Source organism: Malus sylvestris, chromosome 4, assembly GCF_916048215.2.
Source record: "Malus sylvestris chromosome 4, drMalSylv7.2, whole genome shotgun sequence".
Lineage (NCBI taxonomy): Eukaryota > Viridiplantae > Streptophyta > Magnoliopsida > Rosales > Rosaceae > Malus > Malus sylvestris.
The window spans coordinates 3,629,557-3,647,482 of record NC_062263.1 but is presented as its reverse complement, the minus strand read 5'-3'; the positions used below and the strand labels follow the sequence as shown (position 1 = coordinate 3,647,482).

Genomic DNA, 17,926 nt, shown 5'->3' with positions numbered 1-17,926 from the left:
TGTAGCAAATCGTGCATCTCTATGATTTTCGTTCCCCATTTATTTGAACGAATTGATATGAGAGACATCTCAATGAGAATTCTAATTCCGGCTGTCGCAAAGAATCGACGAATATCTAACATTCGTTTTACCTCATTCACTTCCTTCCCTTTATGAAAACATGCTATATCCAGAAATATCTCCTTCACATCTTTTCCCAATCTATCATAACTTATTCTCAACACTCTCTGGATATCTTCAATGGGAAATCGTTTCAATTTGTTGAATTCATCTTCCCAGTCTTCTTTGCTCATGCACTTGAAGAACATGGACCCCATAACTGTAAGAGCTAAAGGAACACCTCTGGCATAATCCACGGTCTTTTTTGCCAACTCCTTATAATATGTTCTACGAGCAGTGTCATTCTTGAAAGCACGCGAACAGAAAAGCTGAAGAGCGTCTTCTGGTTTTAATACCTCAACCTCGTAGATATTATCCTCTTCAACAGTTTGTCTAAGTGTGCCCCTATCTCTACTTGTGATAATGATTCTACTTCCAGTGCCATATCGAAGACGATCACCAGCTAAAAGTTGCATTTGCATTGGATTACTCACATCATCAAGAACAATGAGGACCTTTGTGCGACTGAGCCTATTTTGAACACCAGTTGATCTTATGGATAGACCTTCTTCCCCTAATATCTCACTCAGAAGTTTATTTTGCAAGCAATCTAGTCCATCTGGTTGTTCTGATTTCTCCCTGACATTTTTAAGAAAACAAGAAGCTTCGAATTTAGAAGAGAGTCTGTGAAATATAGTTTCAGCAAGGGTGGTCTTGCCAATACCACCCATTCCCCAAATACCTACAGTGATGCAAGCCTCCTGTGAGTGAATGTCCAGTCGCGATTCAATTTGCTTGATGCTGCTTTCAATTCCAACCAGGCCCTTTAAATCACATGATGATTCACAAATCAAGTTTGTCCAAATATGATCTACAACATTCTTAATTAGATCTGCCTCCGTCCTGATATATATGATTATGTAGAAAAAAGCAATAGTTAGTCTTATACAAATAGTTATGCCCATGCGCTGTGGCAGATCGACAAATTTGTCCCGTAAATAAAGAAATATACTAAAAGTTTTAATACCATATATTTGTGCAAGAAAAAGAAATGTTGTTTATTCCCTGCTCAAAATGATATTAGCAATATTAAAATAGAAAATACATTTGTTTTTAGGTAAACAACAATACAGCGAATTGAGCTTGCATATTATAGCATTCAACCTACCATCTATTTGATGAAAATGAACTTGCCCCACTAATAAAATCGTTAATCTTGAAGAGAAATCAAATATGTTTACATAGGTTACAACTAATTACATACATGGCAAGGAACTGGGCCACCCCTCCCCAAACCCACAAAAAAAAAAAAGGCAATTTTGTAATTACATTAGTCTAAGGGCTATTTCAATTGGGGATTTTGATTCATTTACTGAATTGTTATCATCTTAAAAGCTTTGTTCTGGGTGGTTAATGAGGAAGGCCTGATTCAATGTGCAAATGACAGTAATACCCATCCAGATTTTAGATCCAACAGCCTAAGGTAAAAAGGTGGGTAGGCGGTATTATCATTTTCGACTTGGGAGAGGTGAGGTGTTTAGATTTGGTGAGGGAAGTGTTACAGAGAGAGAGAGAGAGAGAGAGAGAGAGAGAGAGAGAGGGAGGGAGGGAGGCGTGAACAGGGGCAAGTAAGACCTGTTCATACGAGATCTGCAATCCTGTTAAGCGTCACAGAAAGAGAAAGAGGGAGGGAGCAGTACGGATGGCAAAGATAGAAATAGAGAAGGATGAGTGGGTTGTCTTCTCCTTTTCAATGTTTTCATTAGTTTGGCTGCTTTCCCACTATTAAATTTTTAATGGGCTATTGGTTGCAGCAATATTCATTGGTATAAGATCGAATGTTTTGGGTGTTCAATCAAATGACCCTAAATTCACCAAATATGCAAAGAAAAAAAGAATTCACCAAATATGCTGCTTTATTGAATATGTGAAATCTCGTTCCCAGATTTTAATATTAATTATGTATTTCATTATTTAATTTTGTATTTCGTATTTCCGTTATTTTTATTATATTCTAATTCAATTAATTTTGAATTTGAATTGTATAGTTATAAGACATGAATTATCATAATTAATCTTTTAAAATTCGTAGACCTTTCGAGACCACACTTAGTGTTTTCAAATAGAACTCAATTCCACGAGCGAGTATGCGAAAGCTGTTCACGAATCAGAGTGATATCGAAGAAGTTACAGACGTTAAAAATTCGATTAAAAAAATATTTAATATATAATTAGAAGCTCACATTAATTGGGGGGGGGGGACCAATTAGAGAGAGAGAGTGATAGTGAGGTGACCAATCAGAGAAAAGAGGAGAGAACCCAATGCGACCCATTTGCCCCCTCATGACCCGGCTCTTGACTTAAAGCCTCTGCAATTTCCGACGTGATTTCAATCGATTCTTCCGGTTTTTCTCGACCTTCCACCACCATCAAACACCACCACTTCACTTTCCCTTCAATCTCCACACAAACTCGATGAGATGTGGCCTCGATTTTGCGAAGAACCCCACCGACGGGTTAGTGAGTATTCGACGACGATCGACCGTTTCTAGGGCTTGTTCTTTTGACCACCGCCACCAATAGACTTTCCTTGAACCTAGGAACAAGGCCTAAGCACTAGTTAGGGCGTCAGGGTTTGATTTGATAGTGATTCGAAGAACATTCATTTTAGGTTCCGACGGCCTAGGGTGATTTTAGGTCACTTCTCGGCCGAATTGGACCTCGGCCCACGCGACGATAGTACATGCCGTCTTGATATTTGTGTCAGGGTATGTTAGTGCAAACTTCATGCACTGATTGTGACATGGCCCGATCCCGATATTCCTTTAATACCAGGATGGCACATGCTGGCCGACACCCGAATGTGACGAAGCCATATTTAAAATGCCTCCGAATAAAATATGTAATTAGAACAAAAATGCTAATGCAGGAACGTGTTCAGAGCATACAATTAAATAAGAGTAATATGAAAGAATTATAATAAAAAAGGTATGAATGAGGGGAAGAATCATACACTGAGAAGACTCGAATATACCTATGTGGACATGTCCTGACGTCGGGATTGTGTGCCTCGATTCTATCTCAGATATTTTGTTGCCCCGGAATCGCTCGAGCTAGCGAGGATGGTGCCACCTTCCACCGACGCACCTTTGGTTTCCTCGATTATGGCTCGAGTTGGCCAAAAATAGGCTCAAAGCCACAGGATATTCATTGAAAAACTAGGGAATTTCCTCTATGCCATTTCGTGCCTCGACAGGAAAGGCAATAAATAGTGGCCTAGCCACTGTCGAGTTCCAGGGCCTCGGTATGGATTCAAGACGGGGAAGGTCAAAGTGTGGTGGTGGTTCTTGGTGCTCGCCAGAGTGGTTGATAAGTAGTGATGGTGTCGTGGGGCTCGCCGTAGTACGGTGAGGGATGGTGGTAGTGTCAGTTTACTAAGAAAGGGGGAGAGAGCTCTAGAGTGAGAGAGAGACATGGGAGGGAAATGAGAGGGAGAGAGTTCCAAAAGATTGGGGAAGAAGCTGCCACGTGTCAGCTCGGGGGTGGTCCAAGGTGGAAAATATCTCCACTTCCAAAATTACCAAAATGCCCCTAAGTTTCAAATTCTGTAAATCGTTCATTGTAACTCTAAATCTGATTCTGCTTGCTCCCACGTATTCGTAGAGATGAGTATTACAAGAATATACCAAGAAATGGATCTTACATGACATGACATGGCGGTCAACAAAAGTCAATGTTTTTGCCTCGAAGAGCATTTTCGTAAATTCGCGTATTATAAAAAAAACAAAAACGTAATAATTAGGGATGGGTCATTACAGATTGTACAGGTGAAAGACCTGAGTAGATTACGAAGAGCCAGTGGGGGTAGAAGTGCAAAGATCAGAGACTTGGAGCGATTAGGTTACCCTTTTATCCTTGTATTATATCTTTTGGGACTTATATTTTGAGCGCCTATGGACATTGTTTTGGCCATAGTAAAGGTTGTGTGGATGCAAATTTCTTCCTCCTTGTTCTTGGACAAAATTGCACCTACAAAACAAATAACATCTTAGGTCAAGACCAAGAGCTTTACGCGCCCACGATGAACTGGGGGGGGCCTTTGGCTGAAGAACCTCCGATGCCAAAGTTTGAATTTCGAGAGAAAAGTGTTTGGAGAATTTGGAGAATTTTGCAAGAGTGTTGAACTTAGCTTTTTAGAGAAAATGGGGGTAGAGGCATGAAGGGCCTCATTGGGGGAGAAAGTGGCCTGCCTTTTGTGGTGTTTTTGAGTGTATTTTGTAGTTAATTTCCATATGAAATAGGTTTTGAATAAATACCTATTTTGGGCACTTTTGACTTGATTATGGGATGATTGTCCACTGCTCGAGCATGGGAATTCTGATGCTCCTCAATGGTAATTTTGTTCTTTCAGCCCAAAAATCCAAGTGTCATCTCTTGATTATTTTTGGCTCCACAAATGCCCCCACACCTGCTGGGCTACTCGTAAGAAAGAGCAGCAGGTGTAGAGATCTCAAACTTTGATACAGATTATCTCTTGGACTTGGAATTAGATTCTTCTAGGAAAAGGGAATCAATCGACTCCAAAGCCTATTTAAGCATACCTTAAGTAGGGGATTAAATCAACTTCTGAGGGCAATTATTTATCCCTACAAGAAAGAGAGAAAGCTAAAGGATATTTGTTCCCCCCTCCCCTAACATTCTTCTTTGCTTACCGGTGAGAAGAACCGTCTTTCGTTGATTTCTTTGTCTTCTTCACGCCGCACCGATGTAAGAAAGACTTAATTCTCCTTGTCTTCTTCTTGGGAGGTGATGCCACGGGGCAGTCGTCCGGGTGGTGAGGCACGTCGGCTGGCAAAGGCCAGCGATCGGCTTGGCATGGGCCAAGGAGGTGATGTGGCAAGGGCCATTGCTTATGCTGCTCGGCTTGATTGAAGCCAATGATTGGCTTGGCATGGGCCGAGGAAGTGGCATGGCATGGGTAATGGTTTGGGCTGCCACGTCTGGGTTGCTTGCCAAAAATGAGGAAACTGCTTGAGTTTGATTTCTCAAGTGATGTAAATGGAGTAGTCGGATGAGTGAACTGTTGAGTGTAAAGTGGCAGCAGTCCCATGACCATTCATTGCCTAGTTGGTCTTCAAGCATTCGATCTTTTGACCTATGTGGCCTTTTCGTACCGGAGAGCTTACTTGGACGGGTGTCGAGGAATTAGTTTACTCTCTTGCACTGGAGAGTAATTAATTTACCCTTTTGCACTTAAGAGCTCTTAGTTTACCATTTTGCATTGGAAAGCAATTAGTTTACCTTCTCGCACTGAAGAGACATCTCGCACTAGAGAGCTGACCCATAAAGGGTTTTGAGCAGTTGTTGTGGACAACAGTTAAGCCAGGCTTATGAATAACTTCTTGAATCTTCATTGAGAATAAATAAATAAATCAACTGTGCTGAAAGGTAGAAACTACATAATATAACAAATTGGATAATCTTCGGCTTGCGAGGCCTTGAGATGTCGATCCGGATCTTTGTCTCCCTTGTACGGAGTGAAGTGAGGCATAGTGAACCCGCGAAGTGCATTTGTCCGCTCGATCTCATTCGTGAATGGTGACATGCTTATGTTGGTCATGTCTCGTTGAAACATATCGTCAACAGCCTCGTTACGTTGGAAATTGCACAATCGTTAAGTTAGGAGCCTCTTAACTTCTTCTTAAATTTGCCTCTGCTAAGGCAGAGGAACTTTCAGCTGCTCCTAATCGTGACCTATAGGTTTGGGCCATTCTTCCCTATGTTTGACTCATTTATGTCGCGGTTGCAGTGCATGTGGCATGTTCCTGGTAGGCGAACGAGTTGTTCGCAAGCTGCCGGTTGAACTTGAGTCGGATTAAGTGACTGCTTCTCTCCGTCTGCCTTGCTGCCTACACCGATGTAAGGTGGATAATACTTCTTGCGAACTTAGTTGTGAATGAACACTTCGCCTGGAAGGTTGTCCATGTTGATAATCGGAGTGTGACCTCAACCGTGAACGTATATTCGTTCATGGGCTTGATCGGGAATACACGCTCCTCCGCGCGCTAAGACGAGAGTATACGCTATCCCAAGGACCCAGGCAGGAGCGTAAACTACCAGAACGCTCGGATCGTGGCTGGTTGATGGGCTGCTTGCCAAGACGCTGGTGGAGAGGTTCGTTTGCCCTTGTCCTACTTTGGGACATCTCGTCCGAGGCACATTGGATCTCGGTGCGTTGCAAGAGTTGATTCACCAAGGTTGTTTGTTGTGCAAAGGCGTTTGTCAACTCTATGACTTGTCGAGACAAGTGTTGTTCGCCATTTGGATTGGAAGAGCTTGGAAGGAATGTGCCTCATTGAGCAATGGGTATGGTAGGCTCCGAGCTCGATATTTGAATTGGGAAATGTCAAATCCGTAGAGAAACGTGGTGAAAATGCTCCCGGTTCAATTGTATGCCCATAAATTTGAAGCCGGGATGGTTTAACTAATCTTGGACCGATTTGGGGTACTTGGAATGCCACGAGAGTAGGTAGGGCCTCGGGAGCAGGCTGGGCTATGGGAGTAGGCTGCTCAGCGTATGGCACATGTGGGTCTGAGGCTTAGGCTCGGCTTGGCAACGCGTTGGGCGTGGAGTGACTTGGCTTGGGCCGTGACCTTGGTGTCGTGGGCCTTGTATGGCACAACTTAGGCCGTGGTGGTGATACCATGGACCTCGCCGCGGGTGGCTACCGTGGTAGCCACCGCGATGGTTCCCGTGGGGGAAACTCATGGTGGTGGTTTGGAGAAGAACCTTCGATGCCAAAGTTAGAATTTTGAGATGAAAGTGTTTGGAGAATTTGGAGAATTTTGCAAGAGTTTTTAACTTAGCTTTTTAGAGAAAATGAGGTAGTATATATAAGGCATGGAGGGCCTCATTGGGGGAGAAAGTGGTCGTCCCTTTGTGGTGTTTTTGAGTGTATTTTGTAGTTAATTGGTAGTTTAATTAGCCATTAATAGATTAATTAGCTAATAAATCTATTAATTAGCTAATTAACATAATTTAAAAAGGAATGTTTTGGGGGTTACCTTGTGGAGAAAATGGATGAAATAGGTGTGGAGCCAAAAATATTCACAGGGCGACACGTGGATTTTTGGACAAAAATGACAAAAATACCCTTGCAGTACAACGAGGTTCCTACGCGCAAGCAGCGGACAACCCTCTTTCAACCAAGACAGAAGTGCCCAAAATAGGTAACAATTCAAAGTCCATCTCATCAAATCCTTTCTATAAGGTAATTCCCAACCACATTCCTTTTAAATTATGTTAATTGGCTAATTAATGGGTTTATTGCCTAATTAACCCATTAATTGTCAATTAAACCATCAATTATATCCAAATAACTACAAAATACATCCAATTCAACCCTAAAACACCACATGGCCGGCTATCCCCATTTCAAAACCTAATCCATCACTTTTTTCTACCTTTTTCACCGTTTCTTCCTTTTTATTACCCAATAAATTCAAAAACCAGCAAAACATTCATCTTATGTTTAATAGCCAAATAAATTGGCTAATTAAACCTAAATTAAACCTAAAAACCCTAGCCACCTCTTATCCCTATAAATATACTCCCATTCTCACCAAAAAGCCAATTCCAACACATTGGCAAAAATCCCAAAATTCTCTAAACACTCTTTCTCTCTAAATTCTAACTTTGGCATCGGATGTTCTTCGGCCAAAGCCCCCCCCATTCATCGTGCGCGCGTGAGGCTCTTGGCCTTAACCTAAGGTGTTAATTGTTTTGTAGGTGCAAAATCGTCCAAGATCGAGGAGGAAGAAATTTGCATCCACAAATTGGTGCTTTCATTGAGAGTTGAAATTCATACTAGTAGAAGACTCTCGCACAAAAAAGGTTTTTTCTTTATTTTCTAGTCCATTTGAATATTTTTCATACGTTCTTATTATTAGAATTTTTTACTTGCAAAGGTTCTTTGATAAAACGTATAAGCAAAATATAATGGCTAGAAATTTAGAAAATTCCATAAGTGAAAATTCTAGTGTTCAAGAAATGGGAGTGCGGAGATCCGTGAGGCAAAATGCGACAATAAGGGGAGCGGCATCACCACCACGAGTTTCCACCATGGGAACCACCGTGGTGGCTACCTCGGTAGCCACCCACGGCGAGGTCCATGGTGCCTTCACCACGGCCACCATGGGAACCATCGCGGTGGCTACTTCGGTAGCCATTCGTGGCGAGGTCCATGGAGCTTTCACCACGGCCCGAGCCGTGCCATCCAAGGCTCACGGTACCAAGACCACGACCCAAGCCGTGCCATCCAAGTTTACGTGGACCCAAGCCCAAGCCTCGCATTCACATGCACCGTGCGTTGAGCAGCCTGCTTCCGTCGAGCAGCCCACTCCCGTGGCCCAGCCTGCTCCTGCCAAGCAGCTTGCTCCCGACGAGCAGCCCACTCCCGTGGTCCAGCCTGCTTTCGTCGAGCAGCCCACTCCCGTGGTCCAGCCTGTTTCCGTCGAGCAGCCCACTCCCGTGGCCCAGCCTGCTCCTGCCAAGCAACCTGCTCTCGTGACCCAGCCTGCTCCCGACGAGCAGCCCACTCCCGTGGTCCAGCCTGCTTCCGTCGAGCAGCTCACTCCCGCGGCCCAACCTGCTCTTGCCGAGCAGCCTGCTCTCGTGACCCAGCATGCTCCTGACGAGCAGCCCACTCTCACGGCCCATCCTGCTCCAGTGGCTTTCCAAGCAGCCCAAGTTGACCCAAGACTATCTCAACCATTCGGACCTACCATCGAGCCGGTGGCATTCTCACCATATTTTTTCGCAGATTTGACATTTCCCAACTCAAATCTCGCGCCCGGAGTCTACCACCCTTCCACTGCCCAACGAGGCGCATTCATTCCAAACTCTTCCAATCCAAATGGCGAACAACACTTGTCTCTACAAGTCATAGAGTTAACGAACGCCCTTGCACAACAGACAACTTTGGTGAATCAACTTTTGCAACGCATCGGGATCCAACGTGCCCCGGACGAGGTATCCCGAAGTAGGACAAAGGCAAACGAACCTTTCCAGCAGCGTCCCGGCAAGCAGCCATTCGACTAGCCACGAGCCGAACGTTCAGGCAGTGTACATTCCCGATTGGGCCCCCGAGATAGCGTATACTCCCGTCTTAGCGCGCGGAGGAGCGTGTACTCTCGACTAGGCCCACAGATGAGCATACATTCACAGTTGGGGTCACACTCCGATAGTCAACATGAGCAACCTTCCGGACAAAGTGTTCATTCGCGGCTAAGCCCACAAGGAGCATCATCCACCTCACATCAGAGTAGGCAGCACGACGGATGGAAAGAAGCAGTCACTCAATCCAGCTCAAGTTCAACCAGCAGCCTGCGAAGAACTCGCTCGCCTATTAGGAACGCACTACATGCACTGCATCTGCGGCATAGACGAGCCAAACACATGGAAGAGCAGCCTAGACCAGCAAGTCATGGCTGGGGGCAGCCGAGAGCTCCGCTACCCCAACAAAGGCAAATTCAGGAAGAAGTAGAGAGACTCTTGACCAAGCGATTGCATGATTTCCAACGCAACGAGGTCACCGACGAGGCACTACGACGGAACATGACCAACATAAGCAGGTCACCCTTCACGGACGAGATCGAGCAGGCAGAGCCTCCACGAGAGTTCAGCATGCCACATTTCACATCTTTCAAAGGGGATGAAGACCCGGAGAGACACTTAAAGCGTTACCGAAGCGCAATGATCCTTTATCGAAACAACGATGATCTCATGTGCAAGATATTCACCACCACTCTACAAGGCGAGGCGCAAGATTGGTTCTACACCCTGCCGCCACAATCCATCCGGAATTTCTACGAACTTTCTTTGGTTTTCACCAAAGAATATTCATCCTATAGCTCGATAAAAAAAAAGTCTGATCATTTGTTCAACGTCAAGAAGAACCCAAAGGAGTCGCTTTGCGACTATGTGAGGAGGTTCAAAGTAGAGAAGGCAAAAATAGTCGGATGCAACGACTCGATAGCTAGAGCAGCCTTCCAAAAAGGAATTCCAGCAGACCACCCGCTATTCGGAAAATTGATCATGAAAGAAAATCTAACTCTGGCAGACTCTTTTGCTTTGGCAGAGAAGTATGCACTTTGGGATGAGGCTCGCCAATGCACATTCAACGACTTGAAGAAGTACCCAACATCACCTCCCTAGAAGCAGTGGAGGACTTATTCACATGTTTGACGGTATCTAAAGTAGCAATAAGCTCTACCATCATGCGAGAAGAGATGGGGGCCCGACTACCTATATTCCACAGTTACCTGTATTCTACAGTTCAAAAGCTCTCCTCGATGTTATTAAAAATTCAAAAGCTAACTTTGGCGATAGTTGTTGCAACCCAGAAGCACAAGTTTTACTTTCAAACGCATGCAATCATCCTCATGACGTACTATTCTGCCCAATCCAGACGCGCGACGATAAAGGCGTAGACCCTGGCAGATGTAAAGTTTTTTTACGAACGCAACATTGGAAGGACACACTCGAAAGCAAGTTTTGTCCTCGTCACCCTAAAAGATTCTACATAGGAGCAACATGTACCGGCAATTGAGTACCATTTCTTGCTGCGCATCACACGGCCCTAGCCGACCCTTGCTCAATGATTCAACTCTAGAGTGGCCCAATACCGGCAGTTGAGCATCTCCTGCTGCGTATGACATGGCCCCATCTCCACAGCTCCCTACTGCGCCTTCACGCCAAGCCTAGGTGACGCAACAGAGCGGCCTAACGATGCCTCAGAAGTAGCCGAGCACACTCTAGCTGCGCCTACTCCACCCGATGGAGACTTCTGGCATTTGCATGTCGACGGCGCAGAAAAGCCTTCATCACTGCCGGTAGAGAAGGCTCCAAAAAGATGGATCCCATCTGGGAAGATCCGTACAAGATCAGCAGAGTAGGGGGCAAGAGTAATTACACCCTCGCCACCATGAAGCGACAAAAAGATTGAAAAGCAATGGATGGCCTACAATCTGAAGAAGTACCAAGTGTGACCTCCCGCTACATCAAAACCCGAAGACTCAATAAGCTCGACGGGTACCACCTCACAAGCTGAGGACTATCCAGTTGTTATGCAGTTCCTACCTTACAACTAAAGTTCTTGTTCGTTTCACTCGTTTTTCAATGAGGAATTTAGAAGTAATCACAACTTGGCTTGACTGCATGCTTACAACAACTAATCACTCATGCACTTCAAAAGAAGACTGCGCCCTTCTTAGGGACTCATCGCAGGAATTGCGCCCCCCGAGGGACCAACCATGCTCTCTAGTGCGAGAGGGTAAACCAATTATCCGACACCCATATGGGTCAGCTCTCCAAGACGGGAGGATAAACTTTACACTCCGAATATCCAGACGTGGATGAGCCTGGCTGCCCTAGTATAACTAGATGCACGATGGCTTGCACCGGGATTCCTAGAAGTAGCCGCAATGGTCTTTTTCAAGGCTTAGCTAACTGAAGGATTTTGGGTCTCTTGGCCTAATCCGTGGGGAACCGGGCCCTAGAGACGGAGAGGGCACATTACGCAGTACATCCGATAGACGGTTGCCCTGGAATCCTAAAGCTGCTACCGAGTGCACTAAGGTAGCCTACGGATTCCGGAAGACTGCCTACGGCTTGCCCTTCGAGCAGTGAAGCCGCACTAGACTTATACAACCGCACATTCTTGTGAAAGGTTAAACAAGCTAGCACACATATACGAAGTTTTATCCACTGCCGACATGCTACGTAGTCGATAAGCTTCACCTCTGCCAAGCGCGGAACAACCTACACCAAGTCCTAAAGTGTTGTGATACTTGCTACGCAACCTACGGAATTGAAGAAAGTCAAGGTTAACAGCCTAGTGGTTACGCGGACTTGTCTGCTTCTGTAAGTAAGGCATCCGGCTGCCAACCCTATGGCTAACAACTTTGCAAAGTTCTACACCAACACCTACGGCTGCATAGGCTACGCGAGTTTGTCTGCTTATAAAAAAGTAGCATGCCTGCCACTGGTCTATCAAGTCTAAAGGTTAGGGCATGAACAAAAGAAGTGAAGATGAAGAAAAACGAAGGAAAACATGTTTATAAACAACTAGCAAAGGCCGAAGGAGTTCAAGCAAAACAAAAGCTACAAGGAAAAACAAAGAAAATCCTAAAGGCTACCTAAAATACTACACTACAGCAGCTTGGACATCCCACGACTACTCGGTCGCCACACCTTCAACAGCCGTAACGCTCTTAGCAGCGGCATCATCCGACGCTTCACCCCTGGCTGCCCCAGTCTGGGCACTAACTTCTCCAACTACTTCACCAATGGAAGCCTTAAAAGTAAAAGCAAGCAAGTATTCCGGAGAAATAGATAAGGTCTTAAAACCTCAAGCCCATCCTTCTCACCCTTCAGTTGCTCATTCTTCTTAAGCAGACTAACACGGACGCGCTGCAGCTCATCCACTCTCTTCTTAGCATAAGTAGCGAAACGAAGCTCAGAAATTGCAAGCTTAAGATCTTGAATCTGAGGCGAATCAATCTCAGCAGCAAAGGGAGCAGGCTTTGGCGCCACTTTAGCAGCAAAGTCCACCTTACCAGTCTTCATAATAGCAAGTATCTACAAAGGTGAACCGGACTTGGCTCCCAAAGAACGTCCTGGTACATACTTCGGCACTGGGGGCATGATAAAACCTTTACGCTGAGTAATCTTATCCACAATTGTACTAGCCATTCTCAACATGGAAGACGCCACATGCTCAGATCTAGCAGCCTTACATTTCTTCCCATTGGAAGAAGTCATGTCAATCACATACCTCTTGGTAGCAAGCGGACCCTCATGAGCAGCGAAAGAAGTCTTTGGTTTTTTCTCAGCCGGCATCTCTTGAGCAAGCAGAGAAGATCCATTTTCCCACCTTCACTTGCAGCAGGATCCACAACAATGATTGGACGAGCCAGTGCATCCGCTTTGATCCTATTCCCCTCATCTTTTGGGAACAGCCCACGTTTCTCCTGACGAAAAGAGTTAAAGTAGCCAACGTCATTCGTGGTACCTAGCAGGGAAGTTCAACCCAACATTCCAGCAGTTCATGAGGTTCGCAACCTCTTCATTTCTCTCAATCACCAGCCTAGCTCGAGTCATGTCCAAAAGCCTAAAAAGACATGAGCCATGTGACTTGCCTAACACTGCGCCCCAGTGCCACAATCCGAGTTCCCAGCCACACAAGCTGCCCTTGGTTCTAGCCAAGTCGAGCAGCTTAAAGCAGTGGTCCCTGCCACAATACCTTATCGGCCCATGCCGAGTCGACTCCTGGCCCATGCCAGCCGACGTGCCGCACCACCCCGACGGCTGCCCCGCGGTAGCACTATCCACAAAGAAGACGAAGAAATCAACGAAAGACGGTCCTTTGCACGGGCAAGATGTAGAAGATTGCTAGAGGAGGGGGAACAAATATCCTCTGAGCTATCTCTCTCTTGTAGGGTAGAATAAATCGCTCTCCAAAGTTGATTTAATAACCCACTTAAGGTGGATTTAAATAGGCTTTGAGAGAAATTTATTTCCCTTTCCTAGAAGGATCTAATTTCCTATTAAAAAGAGAATCTACATCAAAATAGGAAGCAGTCCTAAGTTTCCTAAAGCAAGAAGATCTCTACACCTGCTGCCCTTTTCTGCGAGCAGCCCAACAGGTGTGGGGGCATTTGTGGAGCCAAAAATATTCACAGGGCGACACGTGGATTTTTGGACAAAAATACCCTTGCAGTACAACGAGGTTCCTACGCGCAAGCAGCGGACAACCCTCTTTCAACCAAGACAGAAGTGCCCAAAATAGGTAACAATTCAAAGTCCATCTCATCAAATCCTTTCTACAAGGTAATTCCCAAAAACATTCCTTTTCAATTATGTTAATTGGCTAATTAATGGGTTTATTGCCTAATTAACCCATTAATTGTCAATTAAACCATCCATTATATCCAAATAACTACAAAATACATCCAATTCAACCCTAAAACACCACATGGCCGGCTATCCCCATTTCAAAACCTAATCCATCACTTTTTTCTACCTTTTTCACCATTTCTTCCTTTTTATTACCCAATAAATTCAAAAACCAGCAAAACATTCATCTTATGTTTAATAGCCAAATAAATTGGCTAATTAAACCTAAATTAAACCTAAAAACCCTAGCCACCTCCTATCCCTATAAATATACTCCCATTCTCACCAAAAAGCCAATTCCAACACTTTGGCAAAAATCCCAAAATTCTCTAAACACTCTTTCTCTCTAAATTCTAACTTTGGCATCGGAGGTTCTTCGGCCAAAGCCCCCCCATTCATCGTGGGCGCGTGAGGCTCTTGGCCTTAACCTAAGGTGTTAATTGTTTTGTAGGTGCAAAATCGTCCAAGATCGAGGAGGAAGAAATTTGCATCCACAATAGGTTTTGATTAAATACCTATTTTGGGCACTTTTGACTTGATTGTGGGATATTGTCCACTACTCATGCGTGGGAATTCCGGTGCTCCTCAAGGTTAATTTTGTCCTTTCTGCCCAAAAATCCTCGTGTCGTCTCTTGATTATTTTTGGCTCCACAGGTTGTGTTTCACCTTGGGGTGCTCCCATTCTCTTTGTGAAGAAAAAAGATAGATCATGTGTTTGCGCATCGATTATCGTGAGCTTAATAAGGATGTAGAGTGACAATGCGAAATAAGTACCTCAACCGAGGATTGATGACTTGTTTGACCAACTTCAAGGTACTCAGTATTTTAGTAAGCTAGATTTGCGGATTGGTTATCATCAATTGAGGATCCGAGATAAGGACATAGGGAAGATAGCTTTTCGGACTCGCTATGGTACGTTAGCGCAAACTCTAGGCACTGATTGTACATGTGACAAGATTGAGTAGATTTACAAGGAGCTGGTGGGGGTGGCAATGCAAAGATCAGAGATTTGGAGTGATTAGGTTGCCCCTTTATCTTTCTGTGTATTATTTCTTTTGGAACTTATATTTTGAGCGCCTATGGTCATGTCTTGGCCCTAATGAGGGTTGTGTATTTTGAGTGTACAGATTTGTATATATTTTGAGGGGGAGAGTCCACTATCATGTTTATTTTGAGGTATTAGTTCTAGTATTTCATTTCGTAGCTTGTACGTATGTTAAGATGTCCGCTATGTCTGTGTGTCACGTGTCGATCCTGGACGTATGTCGGGATCGAGGTGTGACAATATATATATATATATATATATATATATATATATATATATATATATATATATATATATAAGTTCATATTCTTCAAGAAGTACATACTCCAGAGTTGTAATAAGTTTCAGGTCAGGGATTGTGATGGGTGGATCGAAATTGGAATTATTATATGCTGTTTGGTTGCTTGTTTCAAATATGATAAGAGCAATGACACAAAAAATGAAAACCCAGTCATTGGTTTACTTTTTCCTCCTTTTCGTTTACAAGTTGAGTTGGAAGGGTAATTGCTATTCATTTTCTACATTTTTTAAGATCTTATAAATCTTTTTCAACGTTTATGCATATTTTTCTCCCAGTTTACAATTCAGCAAAATAAAAGTTTATATTTCCATTTACAATAGGATGAAAATAATCACATTAGTTAACTTTTATTCATACTTGGATGCAAATAATTGTGATAGAAAATGTGATACGAACAATTCGAAAAGCCCACTTTCTTTTCATATGTACGTTTTAACATATGTCAGTTTTAATTATTCATGAGCAAAAGAAATTTTATTTTTTCCTCCCGGTACACTTAAATTCGTACATCAACATATATTTGTTTTTAACGTATATTATTTATTGAATGCACTTGAGTATTCAATTGTTTTTAGCAATTAAGAGTCCTCTCTTCAATAATTACACTTTTGTTCCGCCATCTTCACTAAAATGTCTTTGATTTACATTAACAACTTCTATTTTATAATTTGTAGCATAGAAGCATACATATGAGGGCAAAGAAAAAGTCTATGTGTTGATCACGGAAATTCGAAAAAGCTAATTAGTATATGTGTAAATAGAATTGTAAATATGATTGTACATGCTAATCTGTAAATATGCGTAAACAGGGTTGTTGTAAATAAATTCGAAAAGTTAATTGAAGTGCATGCTAATCTATTTCTTATGCAAAGACATTATATTAATTTTATACAAGTTAAAGAATGAGTTACTTACCCATGTTTGTTTGAATAATCAAACCCAGACAGATCGGCTGCAGCCTTCAAGGCACGCCTCCACTTGTGCACCTTATCAATACTATCCTTGAAACGTTTTTCAAGTTGAGCAAATGCAGCCGCGTAACTCCCGCGTTGTTTTCGTACATCAGATGGATTGATGTCGTAGAATACGGGCATAACCTTCTGGCCATATCTTTCCTTGCATTCGAGTATATGCACGAGTTCATCCAAACACCATGTGGAAGAAGCATAGTTTTGTGAGAAAATGATCACCGAATGCGTGGATTTCTCGATTGCCTCTAGAAGGACAGGTCCGATTTCTTCTCCTTTCTGAAGTCTGTAATCTATGTAGGTTTCAATTTTCTTCTGAAGTAAGGCAGCATGAAGATGGCTGGTAATACCAAGGCGGGTGTCCTCACCTCTGAAATTGATAAACACATCATACTTTTCCCGACGAGGGGGGATATTAGCTTCAATACCATCATCATCATCATCATCTCCACCAGCAGCAGAAGACGGAGAAGAAAATGTTAACCATCTGCAGCAAATCTGCAAGATAGTCATGATACACTCCATCTGTTTCTGTGTTTCTCTCAAGGAACTAACAATAGACTTGTAAATTGTGAGTGAAAAAGAAGAGAAAGAAGCGAGCGCTTGATAATATATGAAAGAAGGAGAAGGGGATAATTGAGATGAATGAGATTTATTAAGTTATTGAAAATTTTATGGTGCTCAGGCTTTCCTAGAAAATCATCAAAGAGAAGAAATATTAAAAAAAACCCCAACTCAAGCACCTTTACCTTCCTCGGACAAAAATTCAACGCGTTCACGCGTGAAGAAAGGCCAAAGGCTGATGAAACATTGATGGACATCATATTAATCAATTTGTATTGATAAATTATATAGCAGCTTCATGCTCCAATTTGCAATAAACAATCACCAACACCAGTGCCGAGGTGCCAGGACGCAACACATGGCTTTTGTTTTTCTCTCAGGAGCGATGCATACGGCTTTAGTATTTATATTTTGAGTGCATTTTTTCTCACTATTATTTAGTGTGGTATATACTTACCATCTTATTTATCACCGTTAGATGAGTTTGAATATTGAGATTTGTGCTTATCCATTTCACGAATCTCAAAATTCAAACTCATCTCATGATTATAACTAAGATGATGAGCATACACCACATTATATGATGTTGAACAAAAATGCTTCCTTATATTTTAGGTAACTTGTGGGGCCCTCTATCTATAGGCTAGATGATGACTAGAGTCAAAGGCTGCTTTTGACCCAAAAATGCGGTGGAGTTGGTTTGAGGCTGTCCAAACTGGGGAGAAATTATTCGGGGAGTCGCTGGTTGTGTTCCCAAGGTGGGGAGAAATTATTTTGGGGTGGGGTGGGATTGGGTGGTGTGGGACGCGCATTAAGTAAAAACAAAAAGGAGAAAAGAACAACCTAAGCTTGACTCACAACGTTCCACCTTGCAAACGCACTCATAAAATCAAATAGAAAGAATACATAAGAGCTAACAAATTATAATGTTACACATTTCAGATGCACTCATGAAATAGAATAGAACTGACACACAAGACACGAAGTAGGAT

At 43.3% G+C, this 17,926-nt stretch overlaps 2 protein-coding genes across 18 annotated transcripts in view; one reads left to right on the top strand and one right to left on the bottom strand.

The window, feature by feature from the left end:
* Positions 1 to 17,926, bottom strand: part of LOC126618426 (disease resistance protein RPV1-like) — a 90,503-nt gene that overhangs the window by 33,161 nt on the left and 39,416 nt on the right. Inside the window, exons 2-3 of one of the 15 annotated variants that reach the window (XM_050286491.1) lie at positions 16,318 to 16,816; positions 462 to 1,002 (exon numbers count right to left, since the gene is read on the bottom strand). The exons of 11 other annotated variants lie outside the window; for them this stretch is intronic. In XM_050286491.1, the coding sequence (XP_050142448.1) occupies positions 462 to 1,002; positions 16,318 to 16,816 (1,040 nt within the window). Of the gene's footprint in view, positions 1 to 340; positions 1,003 to 16,317; positions 17,096 to 17,926 lie in introns of those variants that run through there. 3 more of the 15 variants (XM_050286490.1, XM_050286494.1, XM_050286492.1) reach the window with 3 other exon arrangements.
* Positions 1 to 17,926, top strand: part of LOC126618435 (uncharacterized) — a 74,215-nt gene that overhangs the window by 36,018 nt on the left and 20,271 nt on the right. The window lies entirely within an intron of this gene.